Source organism: Pelodiscus sinensis, chromosome 1 (genome assembly GCF_049634645.1).
Source record: "Pelodiscus sinensis isolate JC-2024 chromosome 1, ASM4963464v1, whole genome shotgun sequence".
Classification (NCBI taxonomy): domain Eukaryota; kingdom Metazoa; phylum Chordata; order Testudines; family Trionychidae; genus Pelodiscus; species Pelodiscus sinensis.
In genome coordinates, this window is record NC_134711.1 from 155,290,104 (window position 1) to 155,316,439 (window position 26,336).

General features: G+C 40.0%; 2 protein-coding genes across 4 annotated transcripts in view; one reads left to right on the top strand and one right to left on the bottom strand.

The window, feature by feature from the left end:
• The first annotated feature begins 229 nt into the window (after window positions 1–229).
• On the top strand, window positions 230–20,530 carry TRAT1 (T cell receptor associated transmembrane adaptor 1). 2 transcript variants are annotated; one of them, XM_006116847.4, is made up of 6 exons: window positions 230–467; window positions 7,185–7,301; window positions 9,494–9,530; window positions 11,035–11,096; window positions 12,898–12,962; window positions 14,158–20,530. In XM_006116847.4, exons 2-6 carry the CDS (start codon window positions 7,187–7,189, stop codon window positions 14,428–14,430), a joined length of 552 nt encoding a protein of 183 aa, XP_006116909.1. In that variant the 5' UTR covers window positions 230–467; window positions 7,185–7,186; the 3' UTR covers window positions 14,431–20,530. The 2 variants fall into 2 exon arrangements, with proteins under 2 accessions (XP_006116909.1, XP_075764463.1); XM_075908348.1 differs by lacking the exons at window positions 230–467; window positions 7,185–7,301 and adding an exon at window positions 7,308–7,874.
• The window catches only part of HJURP (Holliday junction recognition protein), a 42,215-nt gene continuing 36,206 nt past the window's right edge, over window positions 20,328–26,336 (bottom strand). The window contains exons 11-13 of one of the 2 annotated variants that reach the window (XM_075908304.1): window positions 26,053–26,116; window positions 23,305–23,392; window positions 20,328–20,974 (exon numbers count right to left, since the gene is read on the bottom strand). In XM_075908304.1, the coding sequence (XP_075764419.1) occupies window positions 20,848–20,974; window positions 23,305–23,392; window positions 26,053–26,116 (279 nt within the window). In that variant the 3' untranslated portion in view covers window positions 20,328–20,847. The remainder of the gene's footprint in view (window positions 20,975–23,304; window positions 23,393–26,052; window positions 26,117–26,336) is intronic. The other variant, XM_075908300.1, reaches the window with a different exon arrangement.

Genomic DNA, 26,336 nt, shown 5'->3' on the forward strand with positions numbered 1-26,336 from the left:
TATCGTACTGTTCGAGCACCTCAATACACTTGAGCATCCATCCGCATTGTTTCTTACTCAAGCATATAAGCAATGCCATTGAATTTAATAGAACTATTTACGAAAGTACGGCAGGAGTAGATGCATCAGGCTCATCATGAGAGAGCTCAGTTTCATGCTTTTTTTGTGGCAGGACAGGTGGATAATACCAGAACACAAATTCAAATGCTCACACATGTATGTTTTCACTTCTTTGAGGAAAACAATACAGGAAATAGGCAATTTGATATCGAGGTTATAAGAGCCGCCTCCACCACATTTCCTGTTCGTGAGTGTGCAAGGAACAGATGTCAAGACTTCAGATGGAACAGAAGTCTTTAGGTACTTACTCAAATAGCCAGGCCAAAGCAAAACAGCACATCAGCATCTGCCAACATTTTAAACCAAATTTTGTTTGAGATAAGGGAGCGGTCTTGCTACAAAAACAGGTATGTTTCTTCTTTCTTATCTCTCATTTCTGGTTGTAATGTACAAAAAAAAAAAAGTGTGTTTCAATAGCTTACAAACCCCCTGAGTGTGTTGCTTAGAGACTCAAAGGCTGAATATTAATACTAATGAGTCATCGTCATAAACCTTTGTTAATCTCCAGCTAAGTGGGCCAAAGTGCATGAAGATTTGTTGAAGAAACATTGGTATCATTTTTAGGCTTAAAATATTTGCCTTCACAGAGGGATCTAATTTTGCTGTGTGCTTTTTGCCCCTTCTGAAGTATGAGGTTTATATCTTAAAAAGCAATTAGCCATGCTCTAATTAACTACAGTTTAAGGACTCCTTTCCAGGGAATCTATCCTGTCTTTAAAGTTCATGGCCATGGAAGCTTTATTAGTGTTAATTTAACATTCATCAGTCACTTAATGGATTTTTTGGGTAAGGGTCATTACTACAGAACATCACCTCACTGTTTAATTGGAAAGAATATTTTCTTTTCACAGACAAAGCCAAAATTTACTTTGCACAGAGAAGCAGAAGGGCCAATGGAAGCAACAAAATCCAGAGCTTTTTACCCTTCAAATCACCCCTTAAAATCTGGATCATATTATTAGCGACCAAAAAAGTGATTCTATACATTTCCCTATGATACCAGGTGTTTGTGCATGTTGCAAATCTAGTTCCAAGTGGACAGAGGTCTCCATGGGGAATCCTTCATTAGAAGGGATATTAGTTAGTCTGTTCAGTTCTTGTAACTGGGACTGCTATGAAGGAAGAATGAACTGTCTGATCCTGTTTAGAGATATCATCTTGTCAGGTACATACAAGCAATGCGGCAGAGCATGTTTCTGCAGCAGCCCAAGTTATAGCTATCCAGAGACTAAATAAATGATTTCCTGTGAAAGGTGGAGAACTGACCAATACCCAATACATTCTGTAAAAGCTTTGTTGTGTTTCTCCTTTTTCAGATTATATCAGAGCTGATGAGCAGGAGTTCAGACAGTAGATTTTTTAAAAAATTGTAATTCTAGTGAAGTGGACTCTGCAAACAGGACAAGATATGCAGAAGGTGCCCAACAAGTGGAATCTGAAAAGGGAAAAAAGCAATTGCATTGCCAGAAAAATATTTTAAAATAATTGTAAACATGTTGTTAGTACTATGATAGTACCATTGATGCACAACACACTAAAACCAAGGACAGACTCTGCCCTGAAGATCAATAGCCCTTTCGGTAAAAACAACCCCCCCAAAAAACTCCATACAGGCATTATCTGAATTGTTGAAATTCATATGCTAAATGGACCAGAAGGAAGTGTATGTTACATTTAATCTTACCTCTCAATTTGACCCTTTGTTTGCAAACCAGTGACCCCTTGGCTGAGGGAAACAGTAGAGTAGCACAAGTGACGGCATAAATTAAGGAGCGATCCAAATGCAAAATGTTTCATATACAACCATGTAATGTATAAATATAAGGTGTAAATATTGAAACCAGGATTCCTGGTTCTTATTTGTTTTATGAAGCTCTTTGGGTCACTTTGTGATTCTCTTCCACACATACAGAGGAGCATGTTGTTCCAAAAACAGCCCAATTGAATTTGATAAGATTTGTACCTCAAGCAAGCTACTTCTGAGAGCAAACACACATTAAGGGCTAGATTCTAATATGTTTGTCAGAGTCTGAAAATGATCCTAGAAGCCCTTGATGAAATTGCAGATTTATTACAGTCAAACCATGGTTATTATTCCTACAGGCCTTCTTTGACCTGAGGCATTTTTTAGAAAACAAAACAAAAACCTCCATCGTTTCCATCTTTTGTCTTGTTTTTAAAGGGGGTTCAGCTTGATTACACTTATTTACATATAGATGGAGAGAATGCCAGCAAATGTGGTGATAAAAATCTTTAAAAAACAATCTCTCACCTACCCAAAATGTACTTTTTTTGCGATATATAACAGTAGAGGATGTCTCTAATTTTAATTTTCATCCACATCAGTCTACAGTCCAATTCAAATGATGATGAAAGCACAAATATTATGACATTTCTTTCCATTTCTTTCACTTTTTGACCTCAGTATTTTGGGGGAGAGGGGGTTTGGACATGTTTTGCACAGCAAGTCAATTTTGCAGACTACACTTGCTAGCACACAGAGAGAATTTCAATTATTGTCATTCTTTTGTTAACAGAGATATTTGTGTTTCCCTACCACTGTCACCAAATTTGTATATATTGAAATAATTCACTTTGAATGGTAAATATCTGCAAGAGTCTATTGCAAGCATGTGGGCAATGAAGGAACAGATAAGCAAGAGAAGGGGAATGTATCTATAAAACTAGGGATGTGAAAATGCAAGATTTTGACCATTTTCTGTTTAGACAGTGAGACTGGCTGGAAATGTACATTTAAAAAGGATACAAGACACTGAGAGGCACTCCTAGGACTTTATGGATACCTTAAGGCTCATTGTTCACAAAATATAAAAAGAAAATTGGCTGACAAGAGATCAAATATATGTTCACTTATGTAAGAGATTAAAGATTCAGAACAGAAATGTCATGTATGTGTATTTATATTTCCAGCTTAAATAAAAAGCCAACCAAAGAATGTTTGATTGAGGACTATAGAGAATAATTTTAAAAGTCTAAATTTTAAAAAGTCATCTCCTGAGGAAAAAGTACAATTGGGTGTGTTCCCCCCACCCTTAAGTATTTTTTATGCAGTTAAAAAAGGACTTGCAAATTGTGGGATTTGGGGTTATTTATTGTCTGGTTATCTTTTTACATAAGCAGTTCTGATCTCCTGTTTTTGCTAGGGGATTCTAAAGACGTAGGAGGCTTGCAACAGCTTGAAATGCCAAGGAAGTCAAACCTCATGAACTGGGAGAAATGAGTTTTACTTAGTGTTAAATATTGGTTTATTATTAATGCCACATTAAATCAAATGCCCCTCCCCCAAAAACAACCCTGCTGGGAGAACAGCTCGTTTTCAGGGTTTGATAACCTCTGTCTCCTCAGCGAGGGGCTGAGAACACTTAGTCCCCACCTCAGATTTTTCTTTCTGCTCCAGCAAAGCCAGCGAGAATTAAAAATCCCCAACATTCTGAAATGAAAGAGCAAGCTGGATTTTTTGTTAGTTTTTAATTTCAGGCCTTTTCTTTAGAAAGGGGCACCATCTCAGCCTTTTTATTGGGGGGGAAGCCATCTTAAACTCACTCCAAATCTTTCCAGTGAAGGGCAAAGTGACATTTTTAAGCTATCAGTTTCTATTAGAGCTCCTTATATTTTCCTCCCTCTCAGGCTCCACCATTTCCTTTCTCCCCACTTCCTGGCAATCAAATGGAAGTGGAGAAAATGAAAAAAAAAAAAAAAAGCATAATGAAATGTTGGGAGGGGAAGAAGGGCAATAAGTATCTTCAGAAAAAGCGAGATGACAACAGGAATAATGATGGCTTGGGGATTAAGATACTGGACTGCAACCCAGATATTCAGCATTCATTTCCTAGCTCTGCCACAAGTCATCTTATGTGACCCTACGCAAGTTCAGGGGAGATTTTCAGGAGACCCAACGCCCATTGTGTTCCTTGGAAGCCTTAATTCCCTTGTCCTCATTTCTTCCTATGGAAGGAAGGGAGGTCTGAAGTCCAAGTTCATTTATACCTATTACTGGCTTTAAGGTCATCGGCGTTCAGAAAGCATAGCAAAGGAAGGCCTAGAAATATCTTAGGCAGGCAAAACTGTCATCCCAGGAAATTGAGGCCCAAAGCATGTGTCAGACACACTGCAGAGTAACAGGAGAACTCTCACACGTGACAACTGTGATCTGACTGCATCAGTGTGTCTGATGGGAGAAGGAAATAGAATAGGGCCACTTGAAATCAGCGCTGTACTTTTGAAGGAAGTGCATTTTCTTGATTTAAATGCAGGGAGGTTCCACAACCCATGTGAAGGAATGCTAGAATGAGAGAGCGAGAGAGAGAGATGGAATCAGAGGGAACAATGTGGTCATTGTGCTCAAAATATTCCACACAGTGTTGACTAAGTAACAACTTAGCCCCATGTGCTGGCAAAGCTCTGTGCCCGTGTGAAGACCCATTGATTTCCCTGAGTCCCAGGGAAAAAAAAAATCACAGGTTTCCCCTATGCCTGTTTCCTTGTACTATCAGGACCTTAATCGAGAGAGTTACCTGAAGTCTAGGTATCAAGCTAATTAGAAGGACCCGTGGCTGTCAATGAAGAAGTCATGTCAGCTAGTGGTTTCAGCAAAGGGCTGGGAAGCAGAGCATTCTAAAAGTGGCTATGCCATACTGTTTTAAGGAGGTCACCAGGACTGATTTAGACTTGCTGGGCCCATGGTCAAAGCCCAAGCCACATTGCCTGGGACTGAAACCAGAGGACTTCAGCCCTGGGCAGCAGGTTACACGCCCCTTATCTAAGGCTAAAATGCTTTGGCTCACCCACATGGGACAGCAAGGCTCAGGTTTTCCTGGGGTCATGTAGTAACTTTTGTTGTGAGATGAGGCTTATGTTGCTATGCAGTTTGAGAACTTAGCACCCTGGATACCCAGATATCCAAGGGGAAGCTTCAAAGGATTTAAAAAATAAATAGAGAGAGAGAGAGAGAAATGGAATTTGGATCCATTGAATTGAAATGGAAAACGTTTCCAAAGGAGAAGAGGGCATGGGATAGAAGGGCACCAAGCTGCCTCAATGCTTCCTTATCCCATTATATGCACAATTAGCACTGGTTGGCTCTTACTTAGGCTTCCTTTGAAGCTAGTGCTGTTAAGATCTGCCCCAGAAACCCTTTGGATGTCTGTAGACCCCAAGGTGCTCATTTTTTTATAGTTCTGAGTCTTTAGCTTCTCTGCCCATTCCTACTGCCAGGTTAGAACGCTAGTCAGGAGAAGATGACAGTTTTTGCTAGGGGAAGAGGGAACAACAGGATCTATATATTTTTCCACAGGAAAGGAGATGTGGAGAGGGTGCAGAAAATATGAAGATGCAAGACTGGCCAATAAATCCTAGTGGCTCCTTTGGGGGAAAAAAAGGTCCCAAAATAGACCCCCAAAAAATCACGAAATCATTATGCCTCTTTAAGGACAACTCCCAGTGAAGCCAACAGCAACTCTGCCTCCAGCTTCCTGTAGTCAGCCCCTGGTCAGTTTCAGTGGCAGCAGCTGAATCTGGAGCCAGTTCCGACTTACATACAAATTCAACTTAAGAACAAACCTATAGTCCCTATCTTGTACGTAAACCGGGGACTGCCTGTATAGAGAATAAAGGCTTGACTACCCAGGGAGTTATTCCAGAATACCTATTCCCTATTAGCTCTGGCTACGTCTACACTGGCCCCTCTTCCGGAAGGGGCATGTAAATTTCAGCAGTCGTCGTAGGGAAATCCGCGGGGGATTTAAATATCCCCCGCGGCATTTAAATAAAAATGTCCGCCGCTTTTTTCCGGCTTTTAAAAAAGCCGGAAAAGAGCGTCTAGACTGGCCCCGATCCTCCGGAAAAAGTGCCCTTTTCCGGAGGCTCTTATTCTTACTTCAAAGTAAGAATAAGAGCCTCCGGAAAAGGGCACTTTTTCCGGAGGATCGGGGCCAGTCTAGACGCTCTTTTCCGGCTTTTTTAAAAGCCGGAAAAAAGCGGCGGACATTTTTATTTAAATGCCGCGGGGGATATTTAAATCCCCCGCGGATTTCCCTACGACGACTGCTGAAATTTACATGCCCCTTCCGGAAGAGGGGCCAGTGTAGACGTAGCCTCTGTGTGTGAATGCTCATATTCCAGAGTTAGTTTAAACTAATTTGGAATAAGGCACTCATTCTGGAATAAGAGTGCCCACACATGGAGTTAATTAAGAATGCTTAATTGGCTTTCAATTCACTCTGTACTTTTTTTCCAGTTTCATTTTCATGTCTGGACAAGCTTTTAATCAGTATTTGGCTCACCAATCCATGTCACAGAAAAGCTAGCAGTTTCTAAAAGCAAAAAAAAAATCTTTTGCATTTATGTGGTAGAAGAGCTTGTCTATGTTCCTAGTACCTTGGCTATCATATTGATAGCCACATTTTGGTTTGACCAAGAATGGGCTTAAGTTTCATCACTATGGGTACATCTACACTTGCACCCTAGTTCAAACTAGGGATGCAAATGTAGGCGACCGAAATTGCTAATGAAGCGGGGATTTAAATATCCCACGCTTCATTAGCATGATCTTGCCGGCGCGTTACTCCAATCAACAGCTGTTCCGAAAATGAAAGTGTGCACCGGGATGCATTAGTTCGAACCAAACCCCTCGGTTCGAACTAACATTACTCCTCATTTCTAACTATTGCATCCCAGCGTGCACTTTCATTTTCGGAACTGCTGTTGATCGGAGTAACGTGCCGGCAAGATCATGCTAATGAAGCGCGGGATATTTAAATCCCCGCATCATTAGCAATTTTGGTCACCTACATTTGTATCTCTAGTTTGAACTAGGGTGCAAGTGTAGACGTACCCTATGAGTAGTTTATCAACACTAGTTTCCTACTTTCTGGCATCCAAACAGTCCCACTACTGTTTAGTTGGGTTACATGTCAGTGGCAGTGCCTACAATAAAAAATGAAATCAACTGAAGTGTATGGGACGGGGGGGACGGGGGGGGGGGGGGAGAAGGGAGTACAACCATTAGATAACACATAATATGCAGGATTTGTTTTCTCTTACAGAAATGGAGACAGTTTTTTGCCACTTCTCAATCTGGGGACTTCTAGCCTTTGTGATTATGGCTCTGGTTGTTTCACTAATCATAAATATTTCATACTGCATAGCAAACAAGCAAAAAGGTAAGAAATGACGTGTGTGCAAGAGATCGTGAGAGCATTTGAGAGACGACAAACAAATTCAACACCACTGGGAATTTTCCAGCAAGCAGGATGAATCGTTTAAAATGAATCTTTTTCTAAGCATTTATTTTAGTACTAATGCATTTTTAACTTGCAAGGCACTGATGCCTGATGTCACATGGTACAGCAATTAAAAACAAAAGCTTTCAAAACATCAGTATGACTCAATGATTAAAAACTCCCTAGAAGCAATCCTCCAACCCGTTCTTCCCAAATGAGCCAGCCAGACGTGAGCAAGGGACAGAATTTAATTCAGATAATTTTCTCAACATTTTTCATGTAGACAATTCCCTCCCCACCCCCATCTGCAATTTTTCATTGCATGAACTTTAGATATGACAGCTCTTTAAATACACATTAATATAAGCTATGAATTGAAGTGGCAATATTTTCTTCCCCCTGAATTCAGGAATGCATATTTAAATTTCAGATTTCATCCAAATTCTTCCTCTCCTTCCCTACATTAGGAATTCAGCTCTGCTCACAAGTGCGTGAGGGAGCACATGCACCAAGGTATCTATCAAGCCCTTCTATTACTCACAAAGTGACGGCTTATTTTGCTTCATGAGTGTTTGTTCATGATTATTGGTCTGGTCTATACACAGCCTTTACATGGGTATAATTATTTTTTATTGGGGGCAAGTTTTTTAACATGGAAACAATTGTATCAGTACAACTATTAGCATGGATGCAGTCACAACAGCATAAAGACATCTCATACTGTTATAGCTTATTCCCCATCCTATGTGAGATTAAGCCATATTGATATAATCACCTCTATAGTGATAAAACTGTGTCTCTGCCTAAGAGGGAGTTATTTCACTGTTACTATACCTGTGCACAGGTATACAAATTGTGCATAGAGAAGGCCTGCATATACAACTGTTACTTGCAATGCACAATGATAACTGTTCAGCTGAGAGAAGCTAAGGAGACACCAACTGAGCCACAAATATTTTTATGATGAAAATGAAATTTACAGAACTAAGCAGGGAAGCAAGGAGATGGATTCTGTGCGCATCACATCATCCACCAGATTCTGAGAGAGGCAAGATTTGTAGGCCAGAAAAGAGAGCCAGAAACGCCTGAATTCTAAACCCAGCTCCAACAATTAACCTTGAGGCTACATCTACACTGCACATTGATTTTGCAGTAAGTTATTCCAGAATAGTTATTCTGAAATTGCTTATTTCAAAATAGCATGTCTACTCTACAGGGAAGTCTCAAAATTAATCTGAGGCAGGCTTCCCTAACATAGATGTGCTATTTTGTTTTAGAGCCCCAGGAGGCACTAGAGAGGAATAACTTAGAATGGCCCTGGTGAGGTGCTATTTCGAAATAGTAGAAGTGGAGTGTCTACACAGCCTCTATTCTGAAATAGTTATTCTTCACAGAATGAGGTTTACAAAAGTTGGAATAAGCCTCCCATTATTTTGAAATTATTTCAAAATGATGCTATTGTTGTGTAGACACTCGCTTAGTTATTTTGGAATGACAGCTGTTATTCCGAATAATAACTTTGCTGCGTAGACACATCCTTTGTGGCCTGGGACACTCTGCTTCACTTTAACTGTGTAACATTAGATAGCCCCCTAACTAGAACAGCAGTAATAATTTTTGTAAAACCTAATGAAGAGGAAAAGGCAGTAGGCCGCCAAGAGTACTGCTCACTCACACAGGATTCTTTCCTTGTTTCTTTATTCTACCACAGCCTGTTTATTTCTACTTGTACTGGTACATCATACGTTTATGCTGTAAATTATTGGGGAGTAGTGACTGTCTTTCTATGGTGGGTATTTATAGTACTTAGCAAAACGGGGACTTAGAGAGGGGTTTGTAAGAATTAGTGCAGTACAGAGATTGCAGAATATTAATGAACCATGTTAGTCACAATTTAAGTCTAGATTCTCATGACGAATTTTTTTTTTTAAATATCCTCAAATAATCTGCATCTCACACTAACAGCACGAACAGTGCTACGGAGCCTTTCTTAGACTTACATAATGTTGCTCTCCACAAGTCACATGATACAATTTTGTTAAACCTGTAACGACAGCAAATGAATTGTGTGACCGTTGAACAATTCCATATTTTCTTTTTGCTTAAGCTACTTGTTTTAAAATATTTTCCAGGTTACACATACAGAGATTATCCAGAATATAGTCCAAGGTATGTTGAAGATAAAGTATGTCTAGTTTTTTAAAAAGGGTTAAAATAGAGTTACATTAATTATGGCTGAATTTGAAGGAATGGACCAAAGGAAATATGAAGGGTCTTGTTTGATCTACACAGAAATGTTTTTATAGCTAAAGGTGTCCATAAGGAAAGCATACCACACTGACTTTTTTAAATCATTTTAGGGAATTCATTTAGTAGTATGAGAAGAATAATAGAGCTAAGCAGGGTATTTATTTTTACATGGCCTCAGTGAGAGATGAGCCCTCCAAATTCATGGCTAACCGCTCTGATTAATTACCACATTATAATATCTCAATATTAAGAACGAAAGAAAGAACGAACAAACGGCAGTCAGACAAGCTCTGGATGATCCAACCTCATGTTTTTCAGAAAACAGATACTTCAAAGCCCTTCACCTCAAAACAAAACCCTCGTTCGTTAATACAAAAAAGCTAAACCCCCAACAATACTTTCCTGTTTACGTATCTGATGTTAGTATGTAGACAGCCATATCTGCCCGAATACTATACACCACAACTTTATTCACTCTGAGCAGATCCAGAAGAAGATGCACAGCTAAGCATGAATCATACAAAACATCTTTCAGCACACAATAGCCTGCAAGCACAATTCCCATATTTTGGGGGGCACACACAATTTTAACACTTCTAGACTTTAAATTACACGCTCATTTGACTACAGTATGTTATTATGCACCAGGACTTGGAGGATTCCGATATTTCCCAATGTCAACTGGGGACTGCGAGTACCACTGATATATTTTCCCCTTCTTCAGATCTGCTTTTTTCCTCTACGCTTTCATCACCTTCAGATTGTAGAGCTTTGAAGGTCAGAAAATATTTTTATCGCCAGGCATGGTCCCGCCCACACTCTGCTCCTAGAACTCCTACTATAGGTCTACTGGGGGAGGAGTGTTACTGCCTCCAGCACCTGCCCTTCCCATGGTTCCAGGGCCAGGGAGGTTGGAGCTGTGTGCCACCCCACTTCTTTGTGGTACTGGTGGGCTGGGCTAGGGACTTGCCTCCCCCAGCCTTACCATCAGTCACCGTCAATGACAAAATATATCAAACATATTAAGTTCAGGTTAACCACAAGTATGTTCTTATAATTAAAGTCCTGGAAAAGGACTCAGGAAATCTGGGATCATTTCTGTCCTGGCACCTCAGACTCCTTGCACCACTCTGGACAAGTCTCTGCAGTGCCCAGTTCCCCAACTAAATACAATATGGGTCTTCCACTGTTCACCTGTCTTACAATGTCTCCTATGGCACCTACTGTTTTTTCTTAATATTTACCTATGTAGGTCTATATGTGAAAGTGCTCAGCGCAATGGGCTTCTAATCTTGATTAGGGCCTCCAGACACCACTGCCATTTAAATTTAAAACAAAAAGGGTCAGATTCAATGTGCACAGCCTAAGATATTTCAATGCACACTACAGAGAGAATTTAAGTTAATTCTCATTCCCCTTACAGCTATGATGATGATTATACTGAAGAATGTCCAGTTTATGGCAACCTCAATCAGGAGATTTTAGGTAAGATCTCTTAAGAATGACTTAAAATAGACATATAATAAAGAGCCAGAATGATTAACATGCTTTATGAATTAGGAATGTTAAATTTCAATTAACTAATCAAATAGTTGATGGGCTTTCCATTGACTATTTGATTAGTCGATAAAGACTAGTGCGTTTCACCTTTGAAATATACAAGAGCTCTAGTGGGGATATTTCAAAGTTGAAACGCTGCGTGGAGCCCAATGCCAGCGGGAAGTTCCCGGATGACCCCAGGCTTCATGAGGGCGCTTCCTTTTTGAAATGTACAAGAGCCCTAGCATTTCCAAGTTGGAACACTGCCACCCATGGAGCTGGAGGTGGAGGGGGATCTGGCTTTTAAGCCGGCTCTTGCCCCCCAGTATCCTTACCTCTTCCCCCCGCCCCCCTCCCCCCAGTCTCTTTGTGATGGAGGCAACAGGGGGAAGGAGGGAAGGGAGAAGCAATTAGTCGACTAGCTTTTGCTTATCGGATAGTTGATTAGTCGCTTGCGTCCCTATTATGAATGTCTCCTAATGAATTTCCACAGAACTGTTTGTTGATAAATCGGATATGTGCTTGTTCCAGTTACAGAGGAGAGAAGCAGTGAAACTTCAGTTGCTCATTTTAAAACCCAAATGTGTTAATTCCTACAACATTAACCTAGATCTTGGGACTGCTGTGACAACAGATTGACTAGCACACTGAATATATTTTACTCCCCAGCCATTAAGATATTGGCATGAAGAGAGCTATTTAAAATCTCTCAGAAGCGTACAAGGGCTAGTCTAAATGCTGAGTTGCACCAGTTTAACTGAAGGTACAATGTTAAACCGGTACAGCAAGCTGCGTGGACACTTAGGGTACGTCTAGACTATAGGGTTTTGTCGACAGAAGTTTTGTCGACAGATACTGTTGACAAAGCTTCTCTCGACAAAGAGCGTCTAGACTACATCCAGTTCTGTCGACAAAGCAAGCCGCTTTGTCGACATAACAGTGTGGACGCAAAGGACAGTGTAGATGCAATAAAGCCTTCCATCGACAGAACTCTGTCAACAAAAGGCGTTATTCCTCATAAAATGAGGTTTACATACGTCGACAAAACTGCTGAGTTTTGTCGACGTTATGTCGACATAACTCAAAGGCAGTGTGGACGCAGGTATAGCTTTGTCGACAAAAGTCCACTTTTGTCGACAAAACCCTGTAGTCTAGACACACCCTTACTGAAGGTCCAAGTAGGCTTATTTTGTTTGCAAAAATCTAACTTGAATCCGTGCAAATTTGTGATCATGCCCTCTGCCTCAAAACTCTATGAGGAAAAGAAACATCTATTTAGGAGGGCATAAAATGAGGCACGAAGAAAAAAAACAGCAACTTGTCTCATGTTCATAGAAAGTTAGTGGCACAGCAAAGACTAGGATCTAGTCATTCTGCTCCCCAGTAATGATAACCTAGACTCAGGATATTTCTCTTACTCAAATACTGTCTCTGCTCAGCTATATTTAGCATGAGACACCTGACAAATCACATCAAGCACCATCAAATCTGTCAGTGTTTACCAAATTGTAAGGCTTTTGCTGATCAACTAATCCACTGTCCCATAATCTGGTGCTAGAAATACAAATGCTACCATGCATTTCCTAGCTTTTTTATTTCCTGGAAGCTTGGAAGGAGTCAGGGAGGGACTATAACGTAGAACCTGAACTTCCATTAATATAGGCGTGGAGTGTCTAATCTATAATACAGTGTCTAATCACAGACAGCATCTTCTAACCACTATGAAATCTTTTTCATTTCTAATAAGCTCTAGATGAGTGTTGCTATGAACAAATGAAGGCCCGTCCTCGGAGGTTCGCTAATGAAGTAAAGGTACTCTTATTTATATTCTTGCTCTCAGACTTCTGCATTAAGGAAGGCACTTTGCCACAGAGCTCCTCACATGTATCCAATAGCAGAATACAGCCCAAGACTTCTGTTTCCTCCTCACACAAATGGGCATACCAGTTCAGAAGAGCTCTTAAGTGTGTACACAGATCTTTTGCTCTAGGGCCTTAATTGAGGTTTGGAAGCAGATAAGTACCAGCCAAGTGTGTCAGTTGCATCAAATCTGTCAATTCACTCATTCCTCAGATCAATGATTACATGTTGAAGGCATTTTAGTATTATTACTACCACCAATGTTTTGTAATGTGCTCAGCCTTGCAGCATTGAGATACTGTATTAAAAACTGAAATAGCAGGATTTTTGGTTATTATGGTAAATTAAGCAATGGCCAGATAAGTTAAAAATAAGTTACTAACAAGTTGCAAGTGAAAAACATGGTAATCATGAATGCATTAGGGATATAGATCTATTTGATTCTCTAACATGCACAGTACAAGAGAAATACGATCAAAACATAAGACCCAGAGTCAATACCACATCCCGTGGCCACACCATACATCTCCCCTGCACGTCTCCCTTACCTCCCATACACACAGCTGGGCATTATGCAGGATTATGCAAACCTTGAAAAAAACATTTAATGAGTTATCTGTTCATTAAATACCATGAACAGGGGGATGGGGAATAGGGATGGAAAGCCATCCAGTGATATCACTGAATTAAAAAAGTTTGGGGCTACCTTATTGTAGTGGTTACCAAAGTGGGGTTGGGTTCCCACACCCCTGGGTGTGAAACATGAGCTATGCAGGGGGCTGTCCTTAAGCCAGGCTGGAACAGAAAAGCATTCAGGAATTTTTGCAGCGTGGAAGATGCCATTTTGTTCTCTACAGGTCATCCTCCACATAGCATGATCTCACACACAAAGTGAAAGGTCACATTGTCAAATGTGTTCCAGTAGCACCAGAAATGAAGGGTGGGGTACAGGACATTTAGTCATATGGTGACGGGGGCTTTGGCAGAAAATAGTTTGAGATCCACCAACTTACACAATACATCAGTGCAACTTCTCACAAAAATGCTGTGCTGAAGAGTCTGGTGGGTTGCCTTAAGGAAGTGAAAGTCTTAAAGGTGTAGTAATTAACAAAAGTATTGAACTGAATACACGTGATTTTCCTCTTAGGTGGAGACTGAAACTCAGATGTGTTATGCCTCCCTTGATCACAGCATCAAGGAAAAACACAGAAAGCCTAGGAAAAAGAAAGCTCCTTTAGAAGTGAATGAAGAAGAGATGCCATCTAAAACCAACACCCTGGCTTCCCAAACCAGCATTTATCTCAACAGTGACCAGCTGGCTGCTGAAAATCAACCAACAGAGGAAGCCATTCATGATGACCCCATCAGACTATTTGGCTTGATTCATACAACATCTAAAGAGGACCCCTGCCTCAACTGACTGTTTGCACAAGATCAAGTAGATCTTTCATCTGTTTATGTTGAGGGGAAAGACTGAATAAATAGTATCCTTAATTTGAGATAAATGCTTGGTAAATGAAACGCTGATCGATGACAAACAGGTAAGTGATGCATTCAAATTGTCTGCTGAATGTAACTGCAGACAGTTTAGGTCAGTAGACAGCAGGACGTTAGACACAGATGGCTAATTTTAAAGCAGCTCAAAGAAGAGTTTACCACCTTCATAGTCTTCTACTTTGCAAAGGAGTTACAGGAGCAGCGTACCTCCTAGAATCTGACCTCAAATTAACAGTCATTCTGTACTGGCTGACTTACTCCTTCACTTGTCCATGGATCCCACTTTAAGGGATTTGAAATGGGCCACTCTGTCACCTGTAGAAAGCTAGCATATTTTACCCATTCTTCGTTGTTTCACGAGTAGTTTGGGAAACCATCACAGGCACTTTAAGACTGGCATATTGAAAAGTTTGCTTGATTTTATAGTTAAAACTTGTTCTGCTGTTCAATATTTAGTACTTTCCTACTGTGACCTGCAGTACTATTTAAGGTTAATTAGAGAATAATGTAACTGCTTCCATTCATGTAATGAGTGCTTTGAATACCCAGCAAATTTAATGATATCATTATATACTTTTAGCTTCCTATGGTGAACAGTACTAGATTCTATCTCAACCAATAACATTTTCTCTGTCTGTATTCAGTCTGTAAAGAAAGTGGCAAATGACCTGTGGAAAATAAGCCTCTCGAGGAGGGCAGAATGATTTTTAGTGGGTTTTACATTGTCATTTCAATAACTGTTTTAGGAAGATTGGGGACTGAAAAGGCTTTTCCTGTCCCTAAACAATTCAGTAACTATATGCATGTGTCTTGCTTAGAACTTGCAGCACCATTTTAGCTTGAAAGCTCTTGGGTGGCAAAGATTGGTCTCGTTTTATGTATGGCATATTGTGGGTGCTAAATAGTAATAGCAGCAAACAATGATACACCACTGCTATAATACTGATGTCGCCTATGAGTGCCAGGAAAAGGAATAGCTTTTCCCCATATGAAAAGCATTATGGGCTCTAGGGTCCAAGGAGAACTGAGAACTTGATTGCCCACAGACCCATGTAAAAGCAACACCCAAATGGCTTGCTCTCCTGGAAACTATTTCATTCTAAATGAGATGTAGGCAACTAATGTTAGAGGCAGAAATAAGATGTTAGTAAGGAATCAATAGAAATTACACAAAACATATGAAAACACTTATCCAAGCTAGCACTCCTCCCCTCCCTCCCAAAAGAGGTAAACTTGAACCTAAACACAGGGACATCAGAAATGCTGTCTTAATCTGGTCATGTTTGAAAGTGTTACGGTCTAGTTACCATTGTAGAGGGAGATTGAAATCAAAGTTAAGACTGAGCTGTATATTAGCAAGCTCTTGGCCCCACAAGCCAAAAATGTTTTCAACAGCATCTCTGGTGAAATGTAAGATATAAGTAATCTAAATAAACTGACAGTGAACAGAGCTAGTATCACAACTTTCAAAGTGATAAAAGCAAGGCTTATCAAACTAATTAAGCAACCAAACAGCCCATTGGACAAGTATTAATAGGGAAAAAGCCAAGGAATATGTTATCAGTTAATACAGGTGGCTTCAACATTTGTCTAAATAAAGATTGGTCAAGGTCTGTTACTTCCTGTTTTTCTCAAAAGACACACTTACTCCACAGTACTCCTTGCTAGCTCTGCAGAGGCCCACCTGAGTTTCCTTTTAATTTAGTCTCTTATAAGCCCACAGAAGCCAAATATCAAGAACATTTGCCCTCATGGGGTCCAGTTTATTAAGATCTGCAGAAAGTCTTCTAAAGAAAACTCAGACTTACAATCTCTTCACACCACTTTCAGCTGTGACCAGTTCCTCTTCTATGCATGTGTTTCCCCTAGAGATCCAGTGCTCTTCAGCTCCCAGCAAGGCAGTGTTTGTGATTAACTACTAACAATCTGCAGCTGTCTAGCTCTGGTGCCTTTCCTTAAGCACAATTGGGCAGCAGGTAATCCCTAATCCCTTTCAAAGGTGTCAGTTACATTGTGACACACTTCTTGTGCTATAACCAAAAAAGCAGTCATGTTGCACTTTAAAGACTAACAAGATGGTCAGTTAGCTTTCGTGGGGCAGACCCACTTCTTCAGATCATATTCTGAAAGTGAATTGGCATGGACTGGATCTTTGGCTTCCCTCTCTCATACTGAAAAATCCCATCTCTGATTATAAAGGTTCAGAGAAGATTACAAAGGCACAATTCCACAAGCACTTCATGCCCATTCAAGTCAATGGGATTTAAGTACTTGCTTCACTTTGAATACATCCTTAAATTCTGTGGAATTGTCAGCCTTCACTGAGTTCAGTAGACCATGAACAGTTTACACAAACATAGGGCTTCTAATTTATTTATTTATTTATTACTGGTGGGAGAAACAAATGGAATTTATCAAGAGATCCACTCCTGCATTTGGCTTGCCTTCTCTAGCTGATCACTACAAAGGTTAATTTATCTAGTTTTCATCCCAGCCTCTATTTTAGGATAAACAAACAATCACCTTGTCAATTATTTCCTGAGACATTTCTACTATTGCTGTGTGAGAGATTTTTTTTTCTAGTCCAGCTGCAAAGATGAAGCATATTGCTCTTGCTCTTTGCCCTCATGTTCACTTTTAATCTGGAGTAAACCTGTTGTGTTTAGGCATTACATTTTTTGAAAACTATAACCTGGTTCAGCAATAGCCTTTTTTGGGGGAAGGGAATAGTTGGTTTTAGAGGATTGCTGAATGCCTCCTGAAAACAACCTTGAACATTCTTCCATGCTCTTCAGGCAACATATCACCTAGTGGACATGATGTAACGTTTGGTGCTATTGATTAAACTTTTATTGTAAAAAAACAATTACTGTGAAATATACATGTACATTTCTTAGGATAATGCAGATGTTTATTCTGAACACTATTTAAATATTTTCTTACTATATTAATAACAAAAAAAGTAATGATACAAGAGTATAATCTAAAGCCACCTTCATCGTATCAGAAGTAGTTTTTTTTATATTTATTCACTATTTTACATTAGAAAAAAAAGTCAAAATAGAAACCAACAAGAGGAAAAAAGAACAAAGCCAAAGTGAATGGGGAAAGTTAACTCCAATGACAGATGGCAGACCAGACAGAAAAGGTACTGCGTAGACAAGAAAATGTTATGTTATCACATCAGTTTTTCAACAGTCTCACTTAGCACTTCAGTAGGGCTTCTTGACTACATCACCATTTCCTAGATAGTGAAAAACAAAGGACAACAAAATTGGAGGAATTTGTGTGTGCACGTGCACTACTCTCAGCATTTCTTAATAGAGAAACATCATTCACTTACAGAAATTATCAGATACAGGATCAAACAAATTCCTCTTGAGGTTTTTCCTGGACTACTTCTCTAGAATTTTCCAATCAGTTGGGGAAATGGTTTGGAATCTGACTACTTAAAACTCAATCTGATCGCTTTTCACTGAATAATTTTTGCTGTATCTTAACCAAGTAAGAATTCCACAATACTCCTAGGCAGGAATGGACCTCATCTTTTGTCGCTAATATTGCGAATATTACCCTAGAAGAGCCAGGACCTGCTAATTAACATTCAAATATACTTTAAAGATGTTCTGGGACAGTGAAAACAAGAGTAGATTATGCACGCAACTATTTTGAGAACGGAGAGTATTTGGGAGATCAGTCAGGGGTGTTAGGAGAGCCATAGAACCAAACTGTATGTAATGGCATCCACTTCAAGTGAAGTGGTGCAGCAGGGAAGAATTATATAGTGAGTAGGGAAGAATTTTAATTCAGATGAGTCATTGGAAAGAACACATCACCTACTAGTCATGTGTGTTTGATACAGGAAAGAAGACAAGCCAACAAAACTATATACAAAAAATAATTGTTTATTGTTCATAAAGATAAACAATCCCCCCCCCCACAAAACCAACCCAGTGAAAGGAATCTTATAACTAACTGATTTATACTCTTTTGCTACATCCTCCAGGATAAGCAAACAAAAGAGAATGTCCAAGATTGTGATGAAGTACTTCTGATTATATACACAAAAGCCTTTACTACTACTAGGTTTAGCAACAACCTAGCAACACTTTTAAAAAAAATATATTCAGGTATTTTTCCTGGCTATAGCTTTATTAATTTTCCCAATAAAATTATCTTAGTTGTCTGGTTTCTCAAAGAACAGATGAGAAGTCTCATCTTAAGCCTTGTCTATACTTACCCAGAGAGACACACTTCGGAGATTGCTCTTCTGAGGTTCAATTTAGTGTGTTTAGCAAGGACCTGCACAGCAACACAGCTCAGGGCTCTGTGCAGGGAGCTGACTGACTGAGCAGAGCTGATTAATCACCTGGAAAGCTGTGCTGCTGCGCAGCTTAGAGGGAGCACTGTTTCCAGGTACTAAGTCACATGCATAGGCAACACTTGATTGTACTTCCCGAGGGATGCAATAATGGCCAGTTAGAGTTATTGTGGACACACAGGGTATGTGCACGTGACCTAATGGGCACCAGACATCGTAAAACAATTCTTCTAACTTTTAGGAAACAGCAAACCTCTCAGGACCAGTTGGGAAAAGGAAGAATGTTCCAGTGGACTGAGAGAGCTATAAAAGTGGCTTCATACTCGTAACAGTTATACTAAAGGTTGAACCTCTCTGATCCGGCAACATCCATGAGTATTTCTCAACCTTTTTATCAAGTACTCCTTTAAAAAAAAAATTATAAGTACCCCCAGTATTTACAGTTTTCAGACAAAATTTTTTTCTCCCATTGCAACACATTTGTTTAAACAACTTAATTGTAACTGGGCAGGCAATGAAATTTGTATGTGTAAAAAATGAAAAATAATAAAGCATTGTAAGACTTAAAACAAAAATTCAGTTTTCTCCAAATTTCAGTTGTTTTGACGTACCCCCCCCCCCAAACTTCTGTCGAGTACCCCTAAGGTAGTCGTACCACTGGTTGAGAAACACTGATCTAGCCCATGGATCAGAGAGCCACGAGGGTCAGTTGGGAGTGGCAGAGGCCCAGAGCCTGGCCAGCAGCCAGGAGCAGTGCTGTAGTCCAGCTAGGAGTCGGAAATGGAGCCAGTGGTCCAGCTGGAGAGCTGGCAGCAGAGCTTGTCCCACAGCCAGGGGCAGGGAGTCAGGCCAGGGCCTGCAGTGGAGGCCAGTGGCCAGGTCGGCAGTGGGATCTTGGGCTCGAGGGAAGCCTGATTGGGAGGCTGGAGGCCCAGAGGCGCCAGAATTGACCATCCCTGGTCCAGCAAACTCCCTCATTTGGGACCAGTCAGGTCCCGAGGGTGCCAGATCAGGGAGGTATAACCTGTAGCAATTACATTAGAACAGTCTTACTGCAAAGAAAGGAAGGGAAAGTGCAGTCATAAAAACCAGACAGACCCCCCAATGTAATGATTACCTGAGGTGTGTCTGAACAGCTAAAAAGATTGAGCTGGAATGGGAGCTAGGCCAGACGTACACCAACTGAAGTGATGTGCTCTGTCAATCTCAGAAAGCATTTGTCTTTGAAGTACTAAACATGGGGCAGGCAAGCAAATTTTTCAGAACACACACCAGTATCAAGATTGAACAGCTGGAAAATATATTCTACTTTCCCCAAGAATAAGAGCCTGAATGTCTTCTGGTGCCTCTGATCACATATTTAATGGCTTCATTGACATGTCATTTTTTCCTGTGCTTTACGGTATGTACTACATTCCACTATGATGAAACTGTCATTTGTAAAACTGGGAACAATGACATTGCAATACCAAGTTAATATTTGCTTTACTAAATATAAAAATTTATTGAGCAATTAAGAATTATGCTGAAGTAAATTTCAAATATGATAGTACGGTCACATTGCACTACATTTGGACCTTACAAAACAGTGTATTCAGGAGCCCAATAATGTGAATATATAAAGCAGGGAGAGCTAGAAATACTGATGGAATACAAAGCCTATGTACATTAATATTAGCATATTAAAATCCGTGTGTATACACAAACAGAAAAATTGAAAATCACAAGAATAGATTATGACAAACACTATTAAATGTACAAGTTAAGCAAATAGCCTGAAGAAAGAACCTTGATTCCCTCCAGTGGGCTTCTGGACCCAAATGTTTGGCTCCTCATCAAGGAAAGTGCCCTACTTGCCATGGCTGATGGTGATCTCCAAGGACTTATTTTGGATGAGAAACATGGTACATGCCAGGATTAGTTATGTATTAGAGCACTATTCTTCAGCAGCCTTCCCACCAAGAAATGCAATTTTAGATTGCAAAGATTAATTAAAATGTCTTTGGTGCCTTTGCAAATTTATAAAATAATATTTTCTCTGTAGCCTTCCACCAATGCTCCTTGTGTATCTTTGGCAATGAAGTCTTCCAAAAGAATACCTGAGCTTCTCTCTCTCCCGTCATTGTAACTGAGTTTTCTGGATACCCTGGAAAAGAATTTTAGATCATAAAGTTAAAAACCATCCGTGCTAGTTGAAACTCCAAAAGTACAGAACAGAAGCTGAAAGTCAAAGCAAAAATGAGCCTAATATAGGAATTCCCACACCTACCCAAGTGCAGAAAATCCCTTATTTTTCTGTTGTACCAATGCCTTAACACGAATTAAATGAAATCTGTTTTAACATAGTTGTGTTTTTAAAAATTGTAACCTGTCTATTTCATACATGTAACTATAGTGCCCTACACAGGTAAAAAATTTATATCCTTATCCACAAAAATGGGTCGCGGATGTCTACAGCAATGTTCACAGATATAAAGTGGATATCTGTGGATTTCCGGAGCCTGTGTATAACATAAATTGAAGTTTTGCTCTAGTGGAGCAAATACAGAATTCTTCCACTCATCTGCTTTTCATTTTTCCCCCCTCAGGAATTTTAGGATTGGCAGCTTATTTAAAATTGTTGTAAACTAATCCACTTTGATCACACCCTCAAGTGGTCCAACCCAATACAGTCTGAGCCAACAATTCATACAGATGTGTAATAAATCTGCTAGTTATTGACCTTTCCTTCTCTGAAGTTGATCCTTTTTAATTAGCTTCTAGCTGGTGGCTGCCAAAGCAAAAATCTTTCCCCACACAAGAGGATTTATCTAGTTCTTCCCCTGCTGTTGATTAAAAAATACAGCTGCTTTTCTATCTACTTGACTAAGATTCTGAAGACTTCAAGAATGCTTAGGACAAGTTCAATTTCCAGGATGTTTACTGCAGTCATCTTAGACTTCTAAAGCTATCATAATGCTGGCTTGAGGAACCTCTCCGAATCTTAATTCTGGTTACACAAATGCACAGTCACTGATTTTTCAATTAAGGAACACGTTTACTATTCCAGATAGGTTAGCAATGGAAAACTCAATAATACTTTTCACATGGAGCCTGTTCCTTGTATGCACAAAGAATCATATATAAAGACTGACCTCAACCAGAGAGATTCCATACTTAAATTTTACAAAATTAACACTGCAAGCAGTTTAAGCAGGAGAGGAAATGAAACTGCAGAAACACACACGGCCAACCAACTACATTTTTTGTATACTTTATGTGTTAGGGAAATTTTCTGAAAGTACATCTTTTATTTTTTTTTTATATGGTGTATTCTGTTACCTATAAAGTTCTATTAGTTCTGAGTTTAACTAACTAAGGCTGAGGGAGGTGAGGTTTCAAAAACCTATGTTACCTTGACCTATTCTTAAAATCACAAGTTAAAACTATTTGTCAACTGGAAAGCTAATATTATATCTGTTCCTAGCCTTACCATGACAAAAGAAGTCAAAACCTGAACCTGTCAGTGTACTAAAGTTCTTAACTCTGGGTCTCAAAAGAAATTTTTTATAAGGACAGGATTTAGGGAAAAACACATTTAATGAGAAGAGAAGCAAATTCTATGGTATGTTTCAAAACGATTTCAGATGTCCACTAGTTATATCTGTAGATTGAAATGTTAGTAGTGCTCTTTCTATAAATGGGAAAAACAGACAAGATGTCATCAATACGTGATAGATGAAATTTATCACACGAACATGATCATATATACCAGAGAAGGGCAACCAAGAATAGCAAGTAGGCTGCAGAAGTTACCCTTCATCTCAATGGGCTGCATGACCAGTGGTGGGCAACCTGCAGCCTGTAGGTGACTGGGGTTCTACCTGAAGTCCACGTATCTTCTCTCTGCTCCCTTCTCCCACATGCCTCTCATGCACTGGAATTCTGCACTTCCTATTTCTTTCCCTTCCTCCCAGCACTTTCAGAGTGCCATGAATCACCTTATTCAAGCTCGGTCTCCCTCTTCCCCATCCCTCTCAGAGCTTGAACAGTGGGGAAGGGGAGCAGACAGGGGGTCTGCAGGCAGAACCCTAGTGGGACGCATGCAGACTGCAGGCTGCCCACCACTGATATATACAGTATGCAAAGAATGCACCATCAATGCCATGTTTTATATTTTATTGCATATGCCATACACATGCACATACATTTAAATAATATATTTTTCTATCACCTATATATACTAACTACACCCTTTAAAGTCTCAGTGTGAAAAATTCCCATGATACAATGAATTACTGGAAGTCCTAAAAATACAGGTTTATATGAAGACCAACATAGTATCATTAACTGTAGTCATAAATCCATAACCTATATATACTTCCACAAAATACCATCTTAAAAAAAAAAGCACAGCATATTTGTAAACTTTTTTTCCTTTACGATAAGATGAACTTATTTTTCTGCTATTTTTGTAACTACTGAAAAGTCACTTGCCTTTGTTGATATTTTTGTGCACTCCTGGATGAGTGATTACTTTGTAATGTCCTGGGGATACTTGCATAGACATTTGCAATCCTGGATTCTGGTGATAAAATTAATGGTGTCATAAGGTTAAGCATTACACTGAGCACCCTAATTAGGTACAGTATATTAAAATACTGGACTATTCTGGTTTTAGGAGCCAGTTCAGAAGAGCAGTTTTGAGTATGAGAAGGAAGCATCAACTTACTTCCATCTGCAAAATATAATGAACTGTCTTTATGTGAAAGCCTCTGGCCAAATTTAAATTTCAAATACAATTTGTATTTTATAACAGCGAACATACTTACGAGTAAAACTAATTTCCTTTAAAGACCTTATAATTTATCAACATTAGTAAGTGATAGAAATATCTTCAATTAGACTTAGGACCACAGAAAGGCATTGCAGGGAGCTTCAAATATAAATTAAGAGAAATAATACAAAAGGACATAAGAGCCTAACAACTCAGAGCAAGCAAGAAATGAGACTCATTTGGGAAAAATGAGACAAAGAAATACTGCTAGCATGCGGGGGTGGGGGGAATTCAATTTGAGAGTGGGGAAAATAATTCAGAACAGAAATTTTCAAAGGGATTGGGAAATGTACAAAGCAAACGCTGAAACTGATGGGACTGGGCAAATGAGAGATCTATTTGCAATGCTATCTTATACCAAAAAAAGCTAGTGCAATTTGCTTACAAAACACCCTATCAGTAGAAAGTTAAGTCCCTTTTCCGTATCGATTGTATGTCATCAGACCTGCATTCAGTTCTGGGACCATTACTAGAATCCCATGCAGATATAAAATCTGGATCTGCATCCATCGGTGATCTCTACACACTGGTCCATGGAAGCGTATATAAAGTAGATATCCAGTTTTGCAGGACTCTACTTATTACTGGATTTATACTAACAGGACAGAATTAAGGAACAGCAACAGGAAATGACTAGGAGGCAGCCACTGTGATTGATTTATAAAGAATTATTAAAACAGTTAAATACTTATTTTGATAGTGACTGTTTAATCAGATATGGACAGAAACACAGCAGCAGGATACAAATAATTTAAATAGTATTAGCACACCACAGATACAAGCAGGACAGGAAAAGGCAGTATATAATAAAAATGTCAATATTTGGCTGAATATCTGAGGGAAACAACAAAAGCTGACAGCAAAAGCTATTTAGACTGAAGAATCCTAAACCCAAAAGATGTGTGGAAGCTCCAACACCTGGGAAATGCAAAGACTAACTACAGAACTGAAAATAATACTCTGAACTGGCAGGGAGATGGACTATAGAACCTCACAGGAATGTTTCATCTCTACTTTCTATACATTTATTCAGTACTGTCTTTCACTTCTAATAACGTTAAAGGAAAAAAGTCCAGCTTGTTTACATACTATTTTCCACTTTTGCTCTTACAGGATTGAAAATATTCCTCTCTCATAGTTATCACTAGGAAATTCTAGGGATGTAAGCCAAGGATGACAAAAGAAAGTAACATCTGAGGTAAACGATGCCTCCTTTGAGACCCAAGGCTGGATCTCTGCCAAACTGTTCTACAAAGGATAAGCTATGGAAAAAAATGTGGTTCCCAAAAATATGAAATTTTATTACTATTACTATGTTGATGATACCAATATAGGTTAACTCTTGCACAGATTTAGACCAAATCTACACCTGGGAAGGCTTTGCTGGTATAAGTGTGCCATACTGGCAAAACACACCAAGGCTTTGTCTACACTGTGCACTTTGCTGGCAGAGGCAATGCAAATGAAGCTCTGATTACCAACTTGTTGCATTTCATTTGCATAATCTATTCCGATCCGCTTTTGCGCAAGGGGGTTTTGTGAAAAAACAAGCAATGCGGACGTTTCCTTTTTGTGAAAAACCTCCTTTTCCCACAAGATCCTTTTGCCTCTCCGGGACAAGCATAAGGATCTTGTGGAAAAAGGGGTTTTTGCGCAAAAACCTCTAGCACACTGGTCCCCAACCTTTTGGGGCTGCCGAGCGCCCGTGGACGCCGCTCACGGGCCGCGAGTCCGGGGGCACTGCACATCCGGTGGTGGGGCCGCGCGTGCACCGCATGCCTGGGGCTGGCATGCGCTGTGACCCCAGGGCAGAGACCACCCATGCATCACGACCCTGTATCAGTGGCCGCCCATGTGCCAGGCGCCCAGGGCCAGCACATGCTGTGACCCCGGGGTAGGGGCCGCCCACGCGCCAGGGGCCAGCACCGCGCTTGTGCGACACACCTGGGGGCGGGGCCAGCCCAGATTGTTTGGCGGGCACACATAAATGGCCCGGCGGGCCCCCGTGGGCAACGCACTGGGGACCCCTGCCCTAGCACGAAAATGTGCAAATGAAGCACGGGAAAATGCTAATCCGCGCTTCATTTGCATAGGCTTGTGCGGCAAAACTCAATGTGTAGCTGTAGCCTCAGGTTATATTATGTACTTGTTGCAACAAGAATATGTACACCGTTTTCAAAAAGCACTGAGATTTTTCAAGTTAAGTGTCCTCATAAGCTTAAGACCGGAGGTTTTATGGCTAATTTAGAGGACCCCCAAAAAAGTGTATTGAATTGTAAATATAGACAACTTTAACTAGGAGAAATACTAATGCAGGTGCAGCTGAAATAAAGAATTAGCAGTCCATCTGACTTTCCTGTAAAAAGTCCTCCCAACTGATAAAATAATTCATACCCTTTGAAACTTACCTTGCACAAAAGTACTTGGACTAACCAGAAAAGTCTGGTTGGAAGATGCATGAAACCCAGAATCCTGAAAATGAAGCACTGAGAAATTAAATCAAACTGAACACTTACAAGCATGTTATAGTTCACAACCTGGGTCAGAACAAGGAAATCAAAACCCTGAATCATAGAACCATAGAGCTGGAAGAGACCTCAGAAGGCCATCAAGTGGCAATCAAGGCCATCAAGCTGCCCAAGGCAGGACCAATCCCAATTAAATCAACCCAGCCAGGGCTTTGTCAAGCTGA